Source organism: Cryptomeria japonica, chromosome 5, assembly GCF_030272615.1.
Source record: "Cryptomeria japonica chromosome 5, Sugi_1.0, whole genome shotgun sequence".
NCBI lineage: Eukaryota > Viridiplantae > Streptophyta > Pinopsida > Cupressales > Cupressaceae > Cryptomeria > Cryptomeria japonica.
The window spans coordinates 363,178,187-363,194,421 of record NC_081409.1 but is presented as its reverse complement, the minus strand read 5'-3'; the positions used below and the strand labels follow the sequence as shown (position 1 = coordinate 363,194,421).

Here is a 16,235-nt window from a genome sequence, read left to right as displayed (position 1 = left end):
CTGGGGCATATCAGTTGGCTGCTTCAGAAGGAGAACCGCTAGCAGAGCCGATCAACAACATGCACCTCAAATAGTTTTATACATAAGCTGTACAGAGCATGAGGCTCCCCTACATATCGACAAAAAACCAAAAAACATTCAAATAAATGTCCTGAAGAAAATGCAAAAAAATTAAAATAGTAAAGAAAAATCATGCATCCAAACGGTGAACAACCACTCTGGTGGCACCTTGGGTAAGTGCAATGGTGAAAACCTGGCAAATAGGCGCCACTCATAAAGGCTATGGATCCATTGTCTTTCAGACTTGTTGTGATCACATTCATTTCATCCATTCATCCATCTGTCCAAACCATGGCTTGTTATTGATATGTAATCCAGGATAGTATTTCATGCATTTTGCATCCCACTTTTTCATGGTCATGTCTAAACTGGGGGCAATGCCCTTAATCTAGTTGATGGGAGTGGATTCTACATTATTTTGTGATTCATTGAGTTCTTCATTCAAAACTACCTCACAAAATACCAAAAACATTCAGAAAATTGTCTCACAAAACTCCAAAAACATTCAAAACAATCATCAAAATACCAAAAACATTGGAAAACTATCTCACAAAATCCAAAAACATTTTGAAAACATCAAAATCAATCAAAAAACATGGCAACGCATTGTACATACATTTTTTCAAATCAGATACCAAACAAATATTGTGAAATACTCAAACGATGACCACTTATCACATCAACCCAACAATCAACATCTACACACAAACTATCTTAACAAGGATGCATCCTTCCTTACCAAAACAAAGACAAGATCACATTTTCTTTGACAACAAAATTATGTTTAAGTTATCAAGTACTAGGTTAGATTTGTGGGTTATTTATTCATTTATATCAGGTTCCTACGCTACTCCGAGATATCCACAGGTGATTAGAGTAGTCGAGATGGTTCCTACAACATTGTTTGTATGTCTTCTGCGAATTATTCTTATGAAGTTCTGGGGCATGTACTAATGGTGTCTACGTGGGAATTTCACTAAGTTACGTGATCATATGCAAAATATAGTCATAGATCACTACGGCTTGCTGACTACAGCGTATACCTCGACCATATGAGCATGAACCATTATCGAGGGTCCATATTCTTTATTCTTTATATATGTTGTTTGCTTACAGTTACAATGCTCCATCTTTGGTTCCTACTGCCTCATCCAAGCTCGATAATGGTTTATCTCTTACTATGGTATGAACTTGTCTCGGGATATGATCGACAAAAGATCAAGGAGGACGTTCCAAGTCATGCATGAAAGGAGATAATCCTTGTCTGTTCTGCAAGCAATACTCAGATCAACTTAATCCATTATATCAAGTTGCTTGTATTAACTTGCTATATCAAAATCCATGTAAGGAATACTCAGGTCATCTTGAATCATTATGTCAAGTTGCTTGTATTTTCTTACAACATTTTAAAGCTTAATGATGAAAATAAAGCACTATGGATCGTCATTCCATCTCATCTGTTTATATATTGCATTCTGTTGCATATCGCTCATCCCTTTACTCATTCATTATTCATATGCATAGTTTTGTATGCAAGTGTGAACAAAGTTAATATAAGCAGTTATGTGAAAATTGAGTTGGTCTTGGATACAATCATGACAGAGTACTCTGATACATCATCAGTGCATCATGCAAAGTCTGCACAACCTTGCATTCATCTATCATGATCATATCTTCATCATTACATTTAGTTGCATTTGCATAGAGTGCATTTCATATCATTTAGTTGCATAAAACTACATATAGTTCATTATCATTTATTGGCATTAGTCTCATTATATCATTGCATCATTGCATAATCATGACATTTAGATTCATTTATATGATAAAATTGTCCTTGTTTGCATTTGCTATCATTAGCCATTACTATGCATTCATTTAGTGTCAGTTACCAATCATCATTTATCATCATTTAAACATGTGTTTACCATACATTTGTTTAGATTTCCATAGTTGCATACATTTATTTATCTATCCAGGAGTTAAGTGCATTCATTTATCCATTTAGTATATTCTTATACTCATTCATTTCATTTCATTTAGGATTCATTACAATGCATTCATTCTCCTTTTTTTAATTGCATTAAGGTGCAATTATTCGTTACCCATAAGTTGCATTATCATTTCACTTCATCATATTTTTTTCACCATTTAGAATCATAATAAAACCATTTTCCTCAACATTGGTTCATACATTATACATATGCGTTCATTTAGAAATCATCATTTAAACATTTGTTCTTTACATTTGTTTATTCATATTCCACTCATCTAACAAACATCTAGATGAATTTACATATATAAATCATTCATTTAGCGCATTATATCATAACATCATTGCATATCATTATCTCATTGTCTCATCAAACATACAATCCAAAGTACCATCATCATCATCATTTCATTATGCATACATAATCATCATTTAAAACAAGCATTACATCACCAACACATCATGCACACATATATCAACCTGCATCCACATGTTAGCATCCCATTTATAAACAAAAATGCATATAGACATCATGTAAGAATAAATCATCATAAAACATGCATATAGGAATCATCTCATAAACACATACATATAGCAAGTACAAACTATCCATCTGAGCATAAAATCATAAAATCATCATCCTGCAGAAGCATCCATACATGTCATCAACATGCATATCAACACAGAAATATGGGATCTCCTCATATATATCATATCATATCACCAACAACATACATGTATTAGAGTACAATGAAGTCCAAAATATCAGCTACCAAGAGCCATCCAAGACATAATCCAAAATGACAATGTAAAAACATGCATACAAAATGCTCTCTCAGGCGCCACTCTGACTAGATGTTGCACCACCATCACCGCCTACTCCCCCACTAGTCCCTACACCACCTGATCTATCTCTCCGTGGAGGACCCATCACACCACCACTATTCTGCATCCTCTGAGACCACTCTGATCTTGCCTACCACATCTATGAATAGCTAAGTACTCGCTGACTAGCTGGCACCGCCTACTCATATAACCCCCACCAATAATCTATCTCCTCCTGTGCTCGTCGCATCTCCCTCTTCGCATCCCCAGTAGGACCCTGCGCTCCTACTCCTACTCCCACCCATACTCTCTCTTGCAACGCCGCAAATCTCTCCACGACCTGATCTCTCTCCCGTAGCACTACAATTAGCTCTGACTCTCGTGCAAACAACTGCACATCTCTAGTTGCTACCTCTGCCTCCATATCCTCGAGCCGAGTCTATAAAAATCGTATCATATGGTCCCACAGATCTCCACATGTAGCTCCCTCCCCCATATCCATTGGTGTCTCTCTAGTGGCTCCCTCTCTCGCCGCTCTCTCCCCTGTATCCATAGGTGCATGTCCCTCACCTGCATCCCTGCCACCTAATCTCATACCTCCCTGCATCAAAGGTCCCTGAGATAGCTGTAATGGTTGACCACCTCTCCCTCTCCACTGTAATCATCCACCACGCCCACCTCCACCCCCCCTCCTCCTCCTCCTCCATCACCACCTCCTCCATCCCCACCACCACCATCCCCTCTCCCTAGTCCACCTACTACTCCACGACCTCCTCTCCTCCTCTGTCTCCATCCCCTATCCTCCTAAAAATTTGGAATCAGCTCTGTCGGATCTGATATTTGAGGAATCAAATGTGTCGCAATGTACTGCGTGTACTCCTCTGACACCCCAACATCTACCATCCCCGACCTCATATGCCATGGTCTCGCCTATAATGTGCGGAACTCTGCCAATGCCTGATTATACGGTAGCACTAGCCCCCATAAGTATCTCTCTCGTACCACCCGGGCATACTCTCCGAAACCACTAGACAATCCCTGCCGCCGCCCAAGTTGTTTCAAAACTCTGCCAGGAAGCTGTCTCTCCACATTGTAGGTTGTCCTACCAATGAGGTATCGTGTCATGAACACATACGACAATGCCTATGCATCATCCTCCTAGGGCTCACACTTAATATATGGCCTCCAGATCACTGTATCCAGATCATCCAGTGCCCGCTGCCACCACTCTAACTTCCCCAGGTGGGGCTGACTCATCATACCTCCATACATGTATACATAGGGCTAGTCCATTGCCCTAAATCTCAGACTAACTGGTCGAGTCACAGGTAGATGCTCCTAGGTCCAAATATGTAGCAACGTGATACCCACTCCCAATGAGCCCCTCCCTTGGTATGCTACCTCATGTAGATCCCGATATAAGTGTGATAGCACGCACGGTCCCCATGCAAACCGGGTCCCCTTTGTAATCATCTGCTTGATCACTTGACCCCAACCAATGGCAAGTCCATGCGATCGTCAATCTGGACAAAGCAGACAGCCAACAATCCCTGATAGCACTACTGGTAATGGCTCATATAAGACTGCTATGTCCTCCCAGGCTATCGATCCGTCACCAATGAAGACATCATCATCAAAAAATCTCTGCACTGCTAATGTCCCCCACGCTCAGTCATAGCTCACCAGCTCTCCTTGAATAGGAATGTGCAGGATGCACCATACATCCTCCAATGTCACTGTCATCTCCCCTTACGCCAAGTGAAACATGCATGTCTCACTATGCCATCGCTCTACCAATGTTGTGATCAACCCATGATTCGTCTGAATCACGGGTATATACATAACATCATACAGGCATGTCACTGCAATGCAATCCACCTCGGCCTCTGTCAATCTATCATGCAGCACCTGTCTGGCGGGATGCCTCTCACGCATTTGTAAGATGCGAAGATCCTCCTACACACGTGCATCAACCATCATCATCAGTTGTTTTGTTTCAAACTTTCTTAGGTTTAAACCTAGACTATCAACAGATACTTTGATCAAGTATCTTCAGGTCTCAACAGGTAAGCAATCATGGCACACCTAGACTTCAATAGACATTTATCCTAATGACCTAAGTCTCATCAGGGCTACTATGGTTCAAAACAACTCTCACCTCACATCTCCATCCATCCATCATTGGCATCAAGAGATTCTTTTTCCAACACACTGGGGCATCGATTTTCCTACACAAAAGCGCTATTTTCAACACAACAGCGCTAATACTATCACAAAAGCACTAAATCAACTATGCGATAGCGCTAAACCAACAATAACGCTACATTGACTATACCATAGCGCTACTTCACAACAATGACGCCCAATCAACTACTCAATAGCGCTACACAAACAACAACGCTAAAGCAACTATACCATAGCGGTAGACTTGACAAAAGCACTAAAACCACTATGCAATAGCGCTATAGCGGCACAATAGCGCTAATTTAGTTGACAACAGCGCCAAAACATAGTTTTAGCGCTATTGTGTTGACTCAACTTGGACTGAGCAAAAAACATATAAAAAATACATAACATTCAAAAATTCAAAATCACATACTGCTGGCCCGTACTCGTCTGGCCATTGGAATCGTCGGACTCTCTCTAATCGGTGCTCTGCTATGGGAACCGACATCTTGACTATTGCTTGCTCTTCCAAAAGGTCACTCTTAGAGCTCAAATTTCACTATGGACGCGAATGCAAATGAGCCTGTTTTCACCCCTTTCTCCCCATATATACCCTTCGTCATAACCCTAATTTTCCCCCGCTCACCGTTGTGGTCCCTGTGAACTTCCCAAGCCTCCCATTTCTCCATTTTATCTCCAATTTCTTCTATTTTTTCACCAATATTGCTAAATTCTTCTCTTCTATCAACCCGCCAATTTTCATTTTTTTCGAGAGATCGCCCGATTTTTCAAAATTTTCGATCCATCTCTCAAGGGGGCATACCACCCATTAAATTAACATTCTATGGGACATATTTATTCACACCTATTTCTCTTTCTTTGAAACGATGCGATAAACCGCACCGTCTCAAAGAGGGGCAAATGTAGTCACATAAATCTGTCCATTTTAATTAAATGAATATTTGCTATTTATTTGATTAAAACCCACTAGCCAACAATTAATTAAATTAACATTTAATTAATTTCATCTTCAAAACATTCTCCTATTAATTAAATAAATTATTCAATTTATTTTAATTAATTCATTAAACCAAATTCACAATCAATTAAATGAATAAATATTTTTTATTTAATTTAATCCCCTTTCTTCTTTTAAATAAATAATTAAAAACATTTATTTATATTATCCCCCCCCCCCCCCCCACTTGCATTTTCCTACAAATGAAAGTTGCAACCACAAGTTGAAATAAATTTATTTTATTTTAATTAAAATCCTATTTTCCCTCACCCACCAAACCCACTTGCAGTCCTAACCCCCTTCTAGATTCTTCTAAAAACCCTTCCTAATTAACCTAATCCATCCCCTAATTATTGTCACATTCCTAAGCAATTTGGAGTCACTTCTCAAAGACTTCAAAGTCTTTGAAAAGCATTAAATGCTTTGTGTGTTCAACAAATTAACCTCTAAAGTCTTCCAAACCACTTATGGCTCTTACATGACCATTTATGGTTAACCCCCAACTCAACCCTCATGTGACGCATGTGTCTCCTCAAGCATTTATTGCTTTGACCATGGTTATCCCTTTAACATTTGCACAAGAGTTTATCCATTGGATAAAAGCTTTATTATTTGAATAAATAATTTATTCACTCAACCCAACTTTGACCTTAACTCCCAAGTTAACTCTCAGATCATGTCAAGCATTTAATGCTTATTCCCTCTCCTCTCAACCCCTCTCATGTTGACACTTGCCATCCTGGGATTGGTTTGAAAGCCCTCACATGGATTGAATATCATTCAATCCTGGCCCTTGTTAAGATTATTCAATCTCAACCATCCATTGCTCCATTTTTCTTATAAATAGAGCCCATTTCTTCATAATCCAGATCCTGAAAACTTGTATGCATCTAAGTTATAGAGAATTTTAGAGAGCATTTAAAATAGTTAGTCATATTCACTCTTTTGGTTAAAATTAACAAATAGCATTTAGATAACTCATCTTTCTTTGGTTATTAAGCTTGCATTTGCATACTTTTCATAATCATCTACAATCTTGAACCTCCATAAGGCATCCATAGTGCAAAAAACTATTGAGAGCTACACTAATTTGGAACTTGGAGAGGAGAGAGACAAGGGAGAAGGAGCTAAAAGCATGTTAGAAGACATTTGGAGATGCCTTGTTGTATTTGCTACCATAGTTAAATATTTTATCATGTTTTTAGTGTCTCTTTTGGTATGCCTGCTTAGACTAGTTTTTGGTTGATTAACACTAACATTTGTCTTTGTGTCTTGTGTTTTTGTGTATTATACGACCACAGGTTTTAGTCTAACATTGCCCATTTTGCAGAGCATCAGTTATTAACATTATTTACATCTGTGTTGCATATTATTTTTGCGTTTTATAATTGAATAGTTTTGTGTTGACAAGTATGAATTGCTCTTCAATAAAGAACTCTTAAATCATTGTGTAATTGCAAAGAAAAACATTTAAATTCTTGAATTTATTAATCTCGTTTCATTTTGTTTAGTTTCACTTAATAATAGATTATTAAATTTATCGACTTGCTTCTATTTTTTAATTTTTTTCCTTGTTTTTAAGATAGGTGCACCGTGGTGGAGACTTAAGTTTTTAGAATATATTTTTTAGAAATAGATTGATAAGCTAAAAATAACATAGTTTAGTTTGTTAGTTTTATTTATATTTATTTTTAATTATACCAAGTCTTGTGAATCATATTTTTATTGATAAGAGATGATAGAGTTGGTCATTTCATTGATTTTAATATGTATGCTTTATTTTTGTGAGTATTGACTATTTTTCATTGATCTATTGAAATTGGTTATAATAAATTTTGTGAAAGCAACATTTTTTGTGTAGGTTTCTATTTCAAATCTAACTTGTAATTTCAATAACATTGTTACAGATTAGATTTATAATTATAAAGAAGGAGGTTGTATATATTAATAATACTAATTGTTACACAATTTAATGTTCATTGTCTCTTAATTGTAATTTATTTTAAGCTCACAATCTTTTAATATTTTTATCACAAATGTAATTATGCTTTGAAATGTTGAGTTTTTTAGATGAATTATGGAACTTTTAAAGGATCCTTGATGTAGAAAACTTAAAAATATACAAATTAAACATATCCAAATGAACAACCCAAATTTGGGCATAACATGTATATGTCAAGCCTTAAAATCTAGCCAAATCCCTTTTTTATGAGACTAAAGAACCATATGTTCTAAATACTTTATTCTATGATTTGTCTTCCTATAATTAATTTTTTCCCACCTTATTATGTGTTCCTCTTCCACATGTTTTGACAAAACTATAGATTTTGATAGAATTTTATTTGATAATGTCTAAGATGAAGTCCAAAATATGTGTGCCAATGTCCCATTCTATTGCCTAAGTCAAACCCCAAAAGGACACTTTCTCTAAAAGGAAATGGAATAGGGAGCAAAGAGATAATAGATTTAGTTGCCCCCATAAGAGAGCTACTAAAACTTTTGCATACTTAACAATCTAGCCAAAGAGGAATCACAACCAATATTAGCATTTCCCTATTACATCCTTCACTATCACCGAGCTTCTATGTTAAGAGATGACTAAACAATGTCAACATAATATGGAGGAGGAGGAGATAGCTCGCTCAACTACTTTAGTATTGTTGGTTTATTCAAAAGAATGCCTTACATTAATAGTTTTGGAGATGCTATAGGTTGGGAATATTTGGATCATTATAATATTTTGGCTTCAATTGCTTCATGGTTAAATGTGACCCCTTTCCACCAAGCCAATGTTTTAGATGCTTATAGTTTGTTTGCAATTCAATCATTAGATACATGATTTGCTTGGATATATCTTCATAATCTAGTAATTATTTCCAAACATGATCCTTTACCTTGAGCCATACCTCATCTACGAGACCTTTCAAGATATTTATCTCTATTTGGATCTTCATAGAAATGGAGTGAATCAATTCATTAGTTCTAGATAACAAGACAAATTTTCCCAATGTGTTATTGATCCCTTCAAAACATGAATCCACCTATAATTGAAAAGAGAGTTATGACAACCTCTACTAAATTGGCATAACAAAAATATGTTTTTGTCATTATATTAAAGGCTAATAACCATGGCATGACCAACAAAACATGTTTATTTCAAAACCAAAGACCTTTTTCAAAAACACAAGCCCTATGTTCAAATGATTTATAGAGCAAAACATGAAATCCTTCAGAGCTAGGATAAATTTTATCAAATTCTTAATGCTAGAGTGCCATAAAAAATAAAAATAAAAACCATGGATGTAAATCAAGTGGACTTGAGTGGAAAGAATTAAACTTATAAATCAAACCCAACATAGAATATTTCACCTCCTCATTCAAGACCTCATACCTAAATGACATGACTAAATGCATACATGAGCAAGGATAATGTCCAATTGTCTCATTTTAGATCTCGATGTTACCACATATACTTTATTTAGAGATCTGAAATCCTTAGAGTCCTCAAACAAAGTGTAAACATCGTTGTGCACAACAAACCCCAAAGAAGCGTGATTACCACCCATTGATTTCAATCTATTGAATATAATATAAGCAACTTGTGTAGGAACACTAGAAATGAGAAGGCCTAAGAGATCTATATCTAATATGACATCCTCATTAAGATGAGAGCATCTTAAAATACAATATCTACATCACCAATCATATCCAAAATTAGAGAATCCCTAAATTAATAAAACAGCAACTTTAATATTTACAATTTAATATGTTTGAGATGTTGTTATCCTCAAATTCCTTTTAGGATATACTTAAACTTTGATTTCAGTCATAAATCATTACATTGAAAATTACTACTATTGGTGGCTATCAGCTTATTCAATCACTTTAGAGTCTTATTTTTTTAATAGATTAAAAAAAACGTGGATCCACTTCTACGTATTGTTACTCACACGCTAGATCATGACTTCCCCTTGTAAAACATTAAGTCCACGAATAATTAGGCCGTAACTAAGTTAGAAGTAGGCATCATATTGGTAAAGCTTGAAAAAAATCTCATTATTTTTTGCAGTCAAAACTGTTTTCAATCGCCGACTTTGAAGAACTTAAATGCCACGATAACAACAGTCAACAATAGTCAACATCTGCAAAACGCCAAATCATGCGCATCTCGGATCAAGAAAAAAATGAAAGGAGAATTTTAATTAAGCAAATTGGGATTAATTTCTGAACACCAGTACTCCATTTTGGCGTTTGCCACGTTTCAAACGTTAAACCACAATAATATTCGTGTTGTCTAGAAGTGCACGCAAGGTTCTGGAATCTAGAAATGATATAAATTGTTCTCAATATCTCTGTTAGTTCCAAGACATTTCGTGAATCGAAGTATTATATCGACAGATCGGCAGCTATGTCTTCTGCGTTGCAGTGCAGGGTACTCGTTCAGTTCCCAATTTTGTATATTTTTGTAATGGTACTGTTGGAATTGGTATTGAGGGTTTGAATGCTTGTTCTGTCTGCTTATTTTGTTTGGTGGGATTTCAGGTGTTTGATCTGAAAATGCAAGGTCTTGGTACTGGAGTTGTTAGGGCAGCGAGCCATCTCAGTAACAAGGGATGTTTAGCGTTACATCCCAACTCTGGTTTTTCTCGTGCCCCCTTGAAGGTAGATACCAATTCTGTTTGTTTTTCTTTTGCTAAAACCAGATGCGTCCATATTGTATTGTAAGAATGTTAAGTTGTTTTGTTGTCTTAAAAATTTTAGATTTATTTTCAACTGGACAGTTAATACTGTAGAATCACATCTACACTCAGGCGATCTATATTTGTTGGGGTTTGAAATTGCTTTATTATTTAAGCAGTTAATGTACCCTGTGTTAATCACTACACACACCATGACCTGATGAACCTTTGGTTAAAGTTAATTGCTTTGAATTTCCTGAAATCTTCTGGATTTCATTGCCTAAATATTTTTTCATATCCTGAAACTTTCAAGAAATTCAGTACTATTGACTATGGAAATTTAATGTCTTAAAATAGTTGTTTTTCTAACCTACTTGTCCCATGGATGAGCATTGCTAAATTTTCTGCTCTTTTCCTGCACTGAAATTCCTGGAATATGGTTTCTTAAGAAACGAAATCTTTAGCTCAGCTGCAAATTTTTACAGATTTGAAATATATTGGAGTAATATGATTTATTAAAAATATTGAATCTTTAGCTTGGATGCTAATTATTACGGTTTAAAGTATCTTGATGTAATATGGCCTTTTAAAAGTACTGAAACTTTACCTTAGCTGCTACTTGTTAGGGTTTGAAACATTTTGCATGACTGGTATTCTATTACTAGTTGTTATGGCAGGGTCCTATGCAGCTACTTAGCTAATTTTCATGGAGGAACTTTCTTCTTTTTATTTTTTGGGCCGTGTTCCCATGGTTTTTAATTTTCCTGTTTAATTTTTTGATATCTTAGTTATTTTAATTTTTGTCAAATTGTAAATATTTTGTTGCCTCCTTGATTTGAAAAGGGAGGGAAGGAAAAATTTGCAGTCATTTGGTACATTTGTGGTTAAGCAGTGGCTGCATAATTCCAGCCTCCCCTCTCTATTCACATTGGAAATTTTACTTCCTATAGCTGCCCCTCCATTTCAAGAGAAGATTCCAAATTATACATTTAGCTAAACTACTAATCGAAGATTGCAAAGCAGCTGTATGGGAACGTTCTGAGAAGCTTTAAAAAAAATTTGAGCTGTGTGGTCTCTTAAAAAATCATTTCTTTAGCATCTCTGCCACTTTAAGGACTTTGAACATTCTATCTTTATTCTTTAAAGAAAACAAATCTTCAGCTTGGTCATAGTCTAAAAAAATTAAATCTAGCTTATCTGCCAATTGTTAGGATTTTGAACATTTTATTCTGTAGAAAAGATTAAATCTTGAGGTTAGCTATTAGTCTTTAAGATTTTGATCATTTCGCTGGAATATTGTCTTCAAAAATCATCAAATCTTTAGCTCAGTTGCTACTTTTTAGGATTTGGAACATTTTGCAATATTATTGTCTTTCAAAAGATTAAATCGATAGCTTAGCTGCCAATTTTTAGGTTTTTTAACATTTTTTCTTTAGCTTAGCTGCCAGTCTCAGCAGCTGCTACAAGATTACTTATTGCCCTTTTCAGAATTTCAATCCTTCACAGGACTACCTGCACCATAGTATTAGGAGTGATAACCCTACATGTGATTCAACACTGACGGTTCATGTTGTGTTCGGATAAAGTTGTTCTACTTGAGAGATTTTTGCAGTTATTTAGTGAAATAATTTACAGGTTATCACAAGTTACGGATTTACCATAGTATTAGGAGTGATAACCCTACATGTGATTTAACACTGACGGTTCATGTTGTGTAACCCTACATGTGATTTAACACTGACGGTTCATGTTGTGTAACCCTACATGTGATTCAACACTAGTGAAATAATTTACCATAGTATTAGGAGTGATAACCCTACATGTGATTCAACACTGACGGTTCATGTTGTGTTCGGATAAAGTTGTTCTACTTGAGAGATTTTTGCAGTTATTTAGTGAAATAATTTACAGGTTATCACAAGTTACGGATTTATGCAAGGTTTTTAATTGAGATAAGGCAGCTGCTAAGATGAAATTTGAGAGATTTCCGAGATTTTTGCAGTTATTTAGTGAAATAATTTACAGGTTATCACAAGTTACGGATTTATGCAAGGTTTTTAATTGAGATAAGGCAGCTGCTAAGATGAAATTTGAGAGATTTCCGAGGCTCGAATTCTTTTGCTAATTGTGCCTGGAGTCCGTGCTTGATTCTTTTATGTTTGTTTTGTCTTATACGTCCAGCTGAAGGCATATGCCACTTAAGCTCTAGAACAAGAGGTGTCTTTAAATTTGATTTGGTTTTTGAGGGATAAAGAATCAGGGCTCAAACACATGCTAGTCACTAGATTGCTTGGAAAATGAGAATTAAGGTCTATTTTAGTCTTTTATGTGACATGATCTCGGGATTATTATTCCGATTAAATATCATTTTGTGAGAATAAGATTGTTTTTTGTATTGAGTTTACTTGTGTGACCCATCTGTGTGAAGACTGGTTCACAGATCCCATGTCTAGGGGGCCTGAGTGGTATACTTGGCACTCACAGCATCAGGTGATGCACATTCGCATGAAACAATGGGTTATTGAATGACTATCCTTATTCTTGTTTTTGACATTTTCCCCTGCCTTGCAAATTGCAGTTTTCAGCACCAGGCATGCAATGGAGGGGGTTATGTGCATGCTCGAAGAGAAGAAAAGAGCAGTCTTTGGTTGTTAGAGCTAGTGGAAACCCAGGGGAAACTAGTAAACCTGTTGCTCCTCTTCAGATGGAGTCACCTACTGGTCAACTTCTTTCTCAGCTTTTGAAGGACCATCCTCATCTTCTTCCTGCAGCAGCTGATCAACAGTTAGAGAGGCTTATTGCTGATCGTGATGCAGCTGCTCAACAGGAGCCTCCAACAACATCTGGTACAGAACTCGTTTTATACAGGTTAGTTGAATGCTTTGCATTTTACCTGTTCTAAAAAGCAGATCAGTATTCGAATGTAATGTCTTGCTTCTCTATATTTTCATATTGAGAAACCTGACTTTCAGTTTCATTGGAGTTTAGGAGGATTGCAGAGTTGAAGGCTGCCGAAAGGCGAAAGGCACTTGAAGAAACAATTTATGCTCTTATTGTCCAGAAATTTATGGATGCTGGGATCTCATTGATTTTGAGTAGTTCTGAGGCTGATCCTGTTACTGGTAGAGTTGATACATGGCCTAAACAAGACCACAAGCTTGAAAGAGTGCATTCTCCTGAAGCCTTTGAAATGATAAAAAATCACCTTTCCCTTGTTCTCGGGAATCGGTTGTTAGACACAAATGCTATTGCTCAAATTAGCAAGCTGCGAGTAGGACAAGTCTATGCAGCTTCTGTTATGTATGGATACTTTTTGAGAAGGGTGGATCAGCGTTTTCAACTCGAGAAAAGCATGAAAATGCTTCCTTTTGGATCAAATGAAGAAGGTGATGCAGGGAATCTTCAGGGCAGCAACTCAAGCCATGCAGATGAATATAAGGTTGGTGGCTCGCCCCCAGATGTTACATCTGCATCAGTGCTTGGTTCAGGAGATCCTACAGGATCGGAATTCAGTAATGTTAGTCATTGTAAGTTGAGAGCATATGTCATATCTTTTGATCAAAATACATTACAGAGGTATGCTACAATGAGGTCAAAGGAAGGAGTTGGTATAATTGAGAGGCATTCCGAGGCCTTGTTTGGAAGGCCTGAAGTCCAGATCGTATCTGGGTCAGTGGCAGCCTCAAATGACGAAGTCATTCAGATAAGCTTTTCAGGTTTGACTAGCTTGGTGTTGGAGGCTGTTACTTTTGGTAGCTTTCTTTGGGATGTTGAAAGCTATGTTGATTCCAGGTACCATTTTGTAACTAATTAGGATATTCAGTGTTGCATTACAAACCATTAAACATGAGGATAATAACTTTAATATCTTTGAAGTATTGGCTAGAGCTGTAGTGGCCAGATTAATGGCTTGTTTGACTTCATGGGGCAAATTTGAACTGTACAAAGAAATGCTCACAGTGCTGCTTTCTCGTAGTATGGGATAATGTTGTCCCCAAGAAGATCCCCCTGTAAATATCTCAATTAGTGATCACCTTGAAGGGGCCTACTCTAATTGACATATTCTTTCATCAAACATTTGATATAATGCTAGTAACTAAACTGTTTCCATTTAGCCTGTCAGTGGGAAAAAAATTCTAGCTAATAGGCGACATTCTTTGGTACTTCTTTTAATGGATTGCTAATTGAAAGATAACATGATGGATTGAAGATGGAAGAAATTTATGTAGGCTGTATCAATTTGCATTTGAACTCTGGCAAATCCTATCTAGAGTTGTTTCATTTCAATTTCATGGTCATTCTATTCTAGAGATATGAGTTGTTTCATTTCAATTTCATGGATTGATTCATGTATGGAACTGTTATCAGAAGCAATTAAGTACTTGATTCTATTTAACATAGTATATGAGATGTTCATCCTGTTTGATTGTCTTCTACAGTTTATGGCAAGATCTTCATGAACACGGTGCAGTCTTGCCAATATTATTGTTTCCTCACGAGTTGAGCCTTAATGAAGCTCATATACCTTGTGCAATGATGAATGTCATTATCTTCCTTTGAATAATCAGTAGTAGAATTTGTCATCCACAAACTAAGCAGCAAAAAATTTACTTTAACATCGGTTGGATTTCAAAGGTGCTTGGGTACATGGGCACGATGTCTGCAGGGGCATTCCATGTAAAAAACTTTGGAATAAAGATAGTAGCATTCCTGCTCGTACGAATGCAATGAGCATGCTTAGTTCTGGGTAAAAATTTCCAATGCCTATTTAGGAGTGACTTTTGGTTGGAGAAATGCTCTTTGTGGAAAATTCAGCTTTGCTTTGCTTGTGTATATCACATTCCACAATAAATAGCAAAATATCTTCGGTCATGTTCTGATAGAAAAAATTTGAGTGGATGTTTTGTAGGTTTTATGTAAACTTGTGAGACATACAGATGGGGAACTTGTTGGCGTTTGTTTTATCATCTACCAAACATTAGGATAGAATACCCGAAGGCATTCTATCCTCTCATGAAAAATCACTACTGATTCTAAGGTCTATATGTGCGAACAAGCGACTTTAGTGGAATAGCTTCTTGGGTAGTGTATGCTGAAAATCTCAGGGGGGACTTACGTTTAACAACTGTCTTGAACTGCTGGACTTAGATGGATTTAGCAGTTTTAGGCTCTTCTTCTTCTTTTTTTTTTTGATTTTCTGGAGATTTAGATTTTCAAAAGAAAAAGAAAAAGGGATAGGGTTTTGGAAGGCTAATCTAATCCTATGATCTCTGGAGACGGTATCAACTGGATGCTCCTGAGAAACCAAACCTTGCTTCGCCACACTAGGGACAACTACACAAAGCCGGTACAATCTTCAATGGATTGTGCTTATGATTAAGATGTTGGGATGCACAGAGGATGGGCTCAGACTAACTTTGCACGGTAAAATGGAAATCATCCATTTACCAAAAGTATTAGCGGAGATACACCATCAATTGACACTTATCAAATC

At 36.4% G+C, this 16,235-nt stretch overlaps 1 protein-coding gene across 1 annotated transcript; it reads left to right on the top strand.

Annotated features, from left to right (window-relative positions):
• Positions 1-10,257: 10,257 nt before the first annotated feature.
• Positions 10,258-14,855, top strand: LOC131034666 (UV-B-induced protein At3g17800, chloroplastic). The gene is made up of 4 exons (XM_057966240.2): positions 10,258-10,494; positions 10,605-10,724; positions 13,320-13,609; positions 13,730-14,855. The coding sequence occupies exons 1-4, from the start codon at positions 10,471-10,473 to the stop codon at positions 14,553-14,555; spliced, it is 1,260 nt and encodes a 419-aa protein (XP_057822223.1). The 5' UTR covers positions 10,258-10,470; the 3' UTR covers positions 14,556-14,855.
• The last annotated feature ends 1,380 nt before the right edge of the window (positions 14,856-16,235 follow it).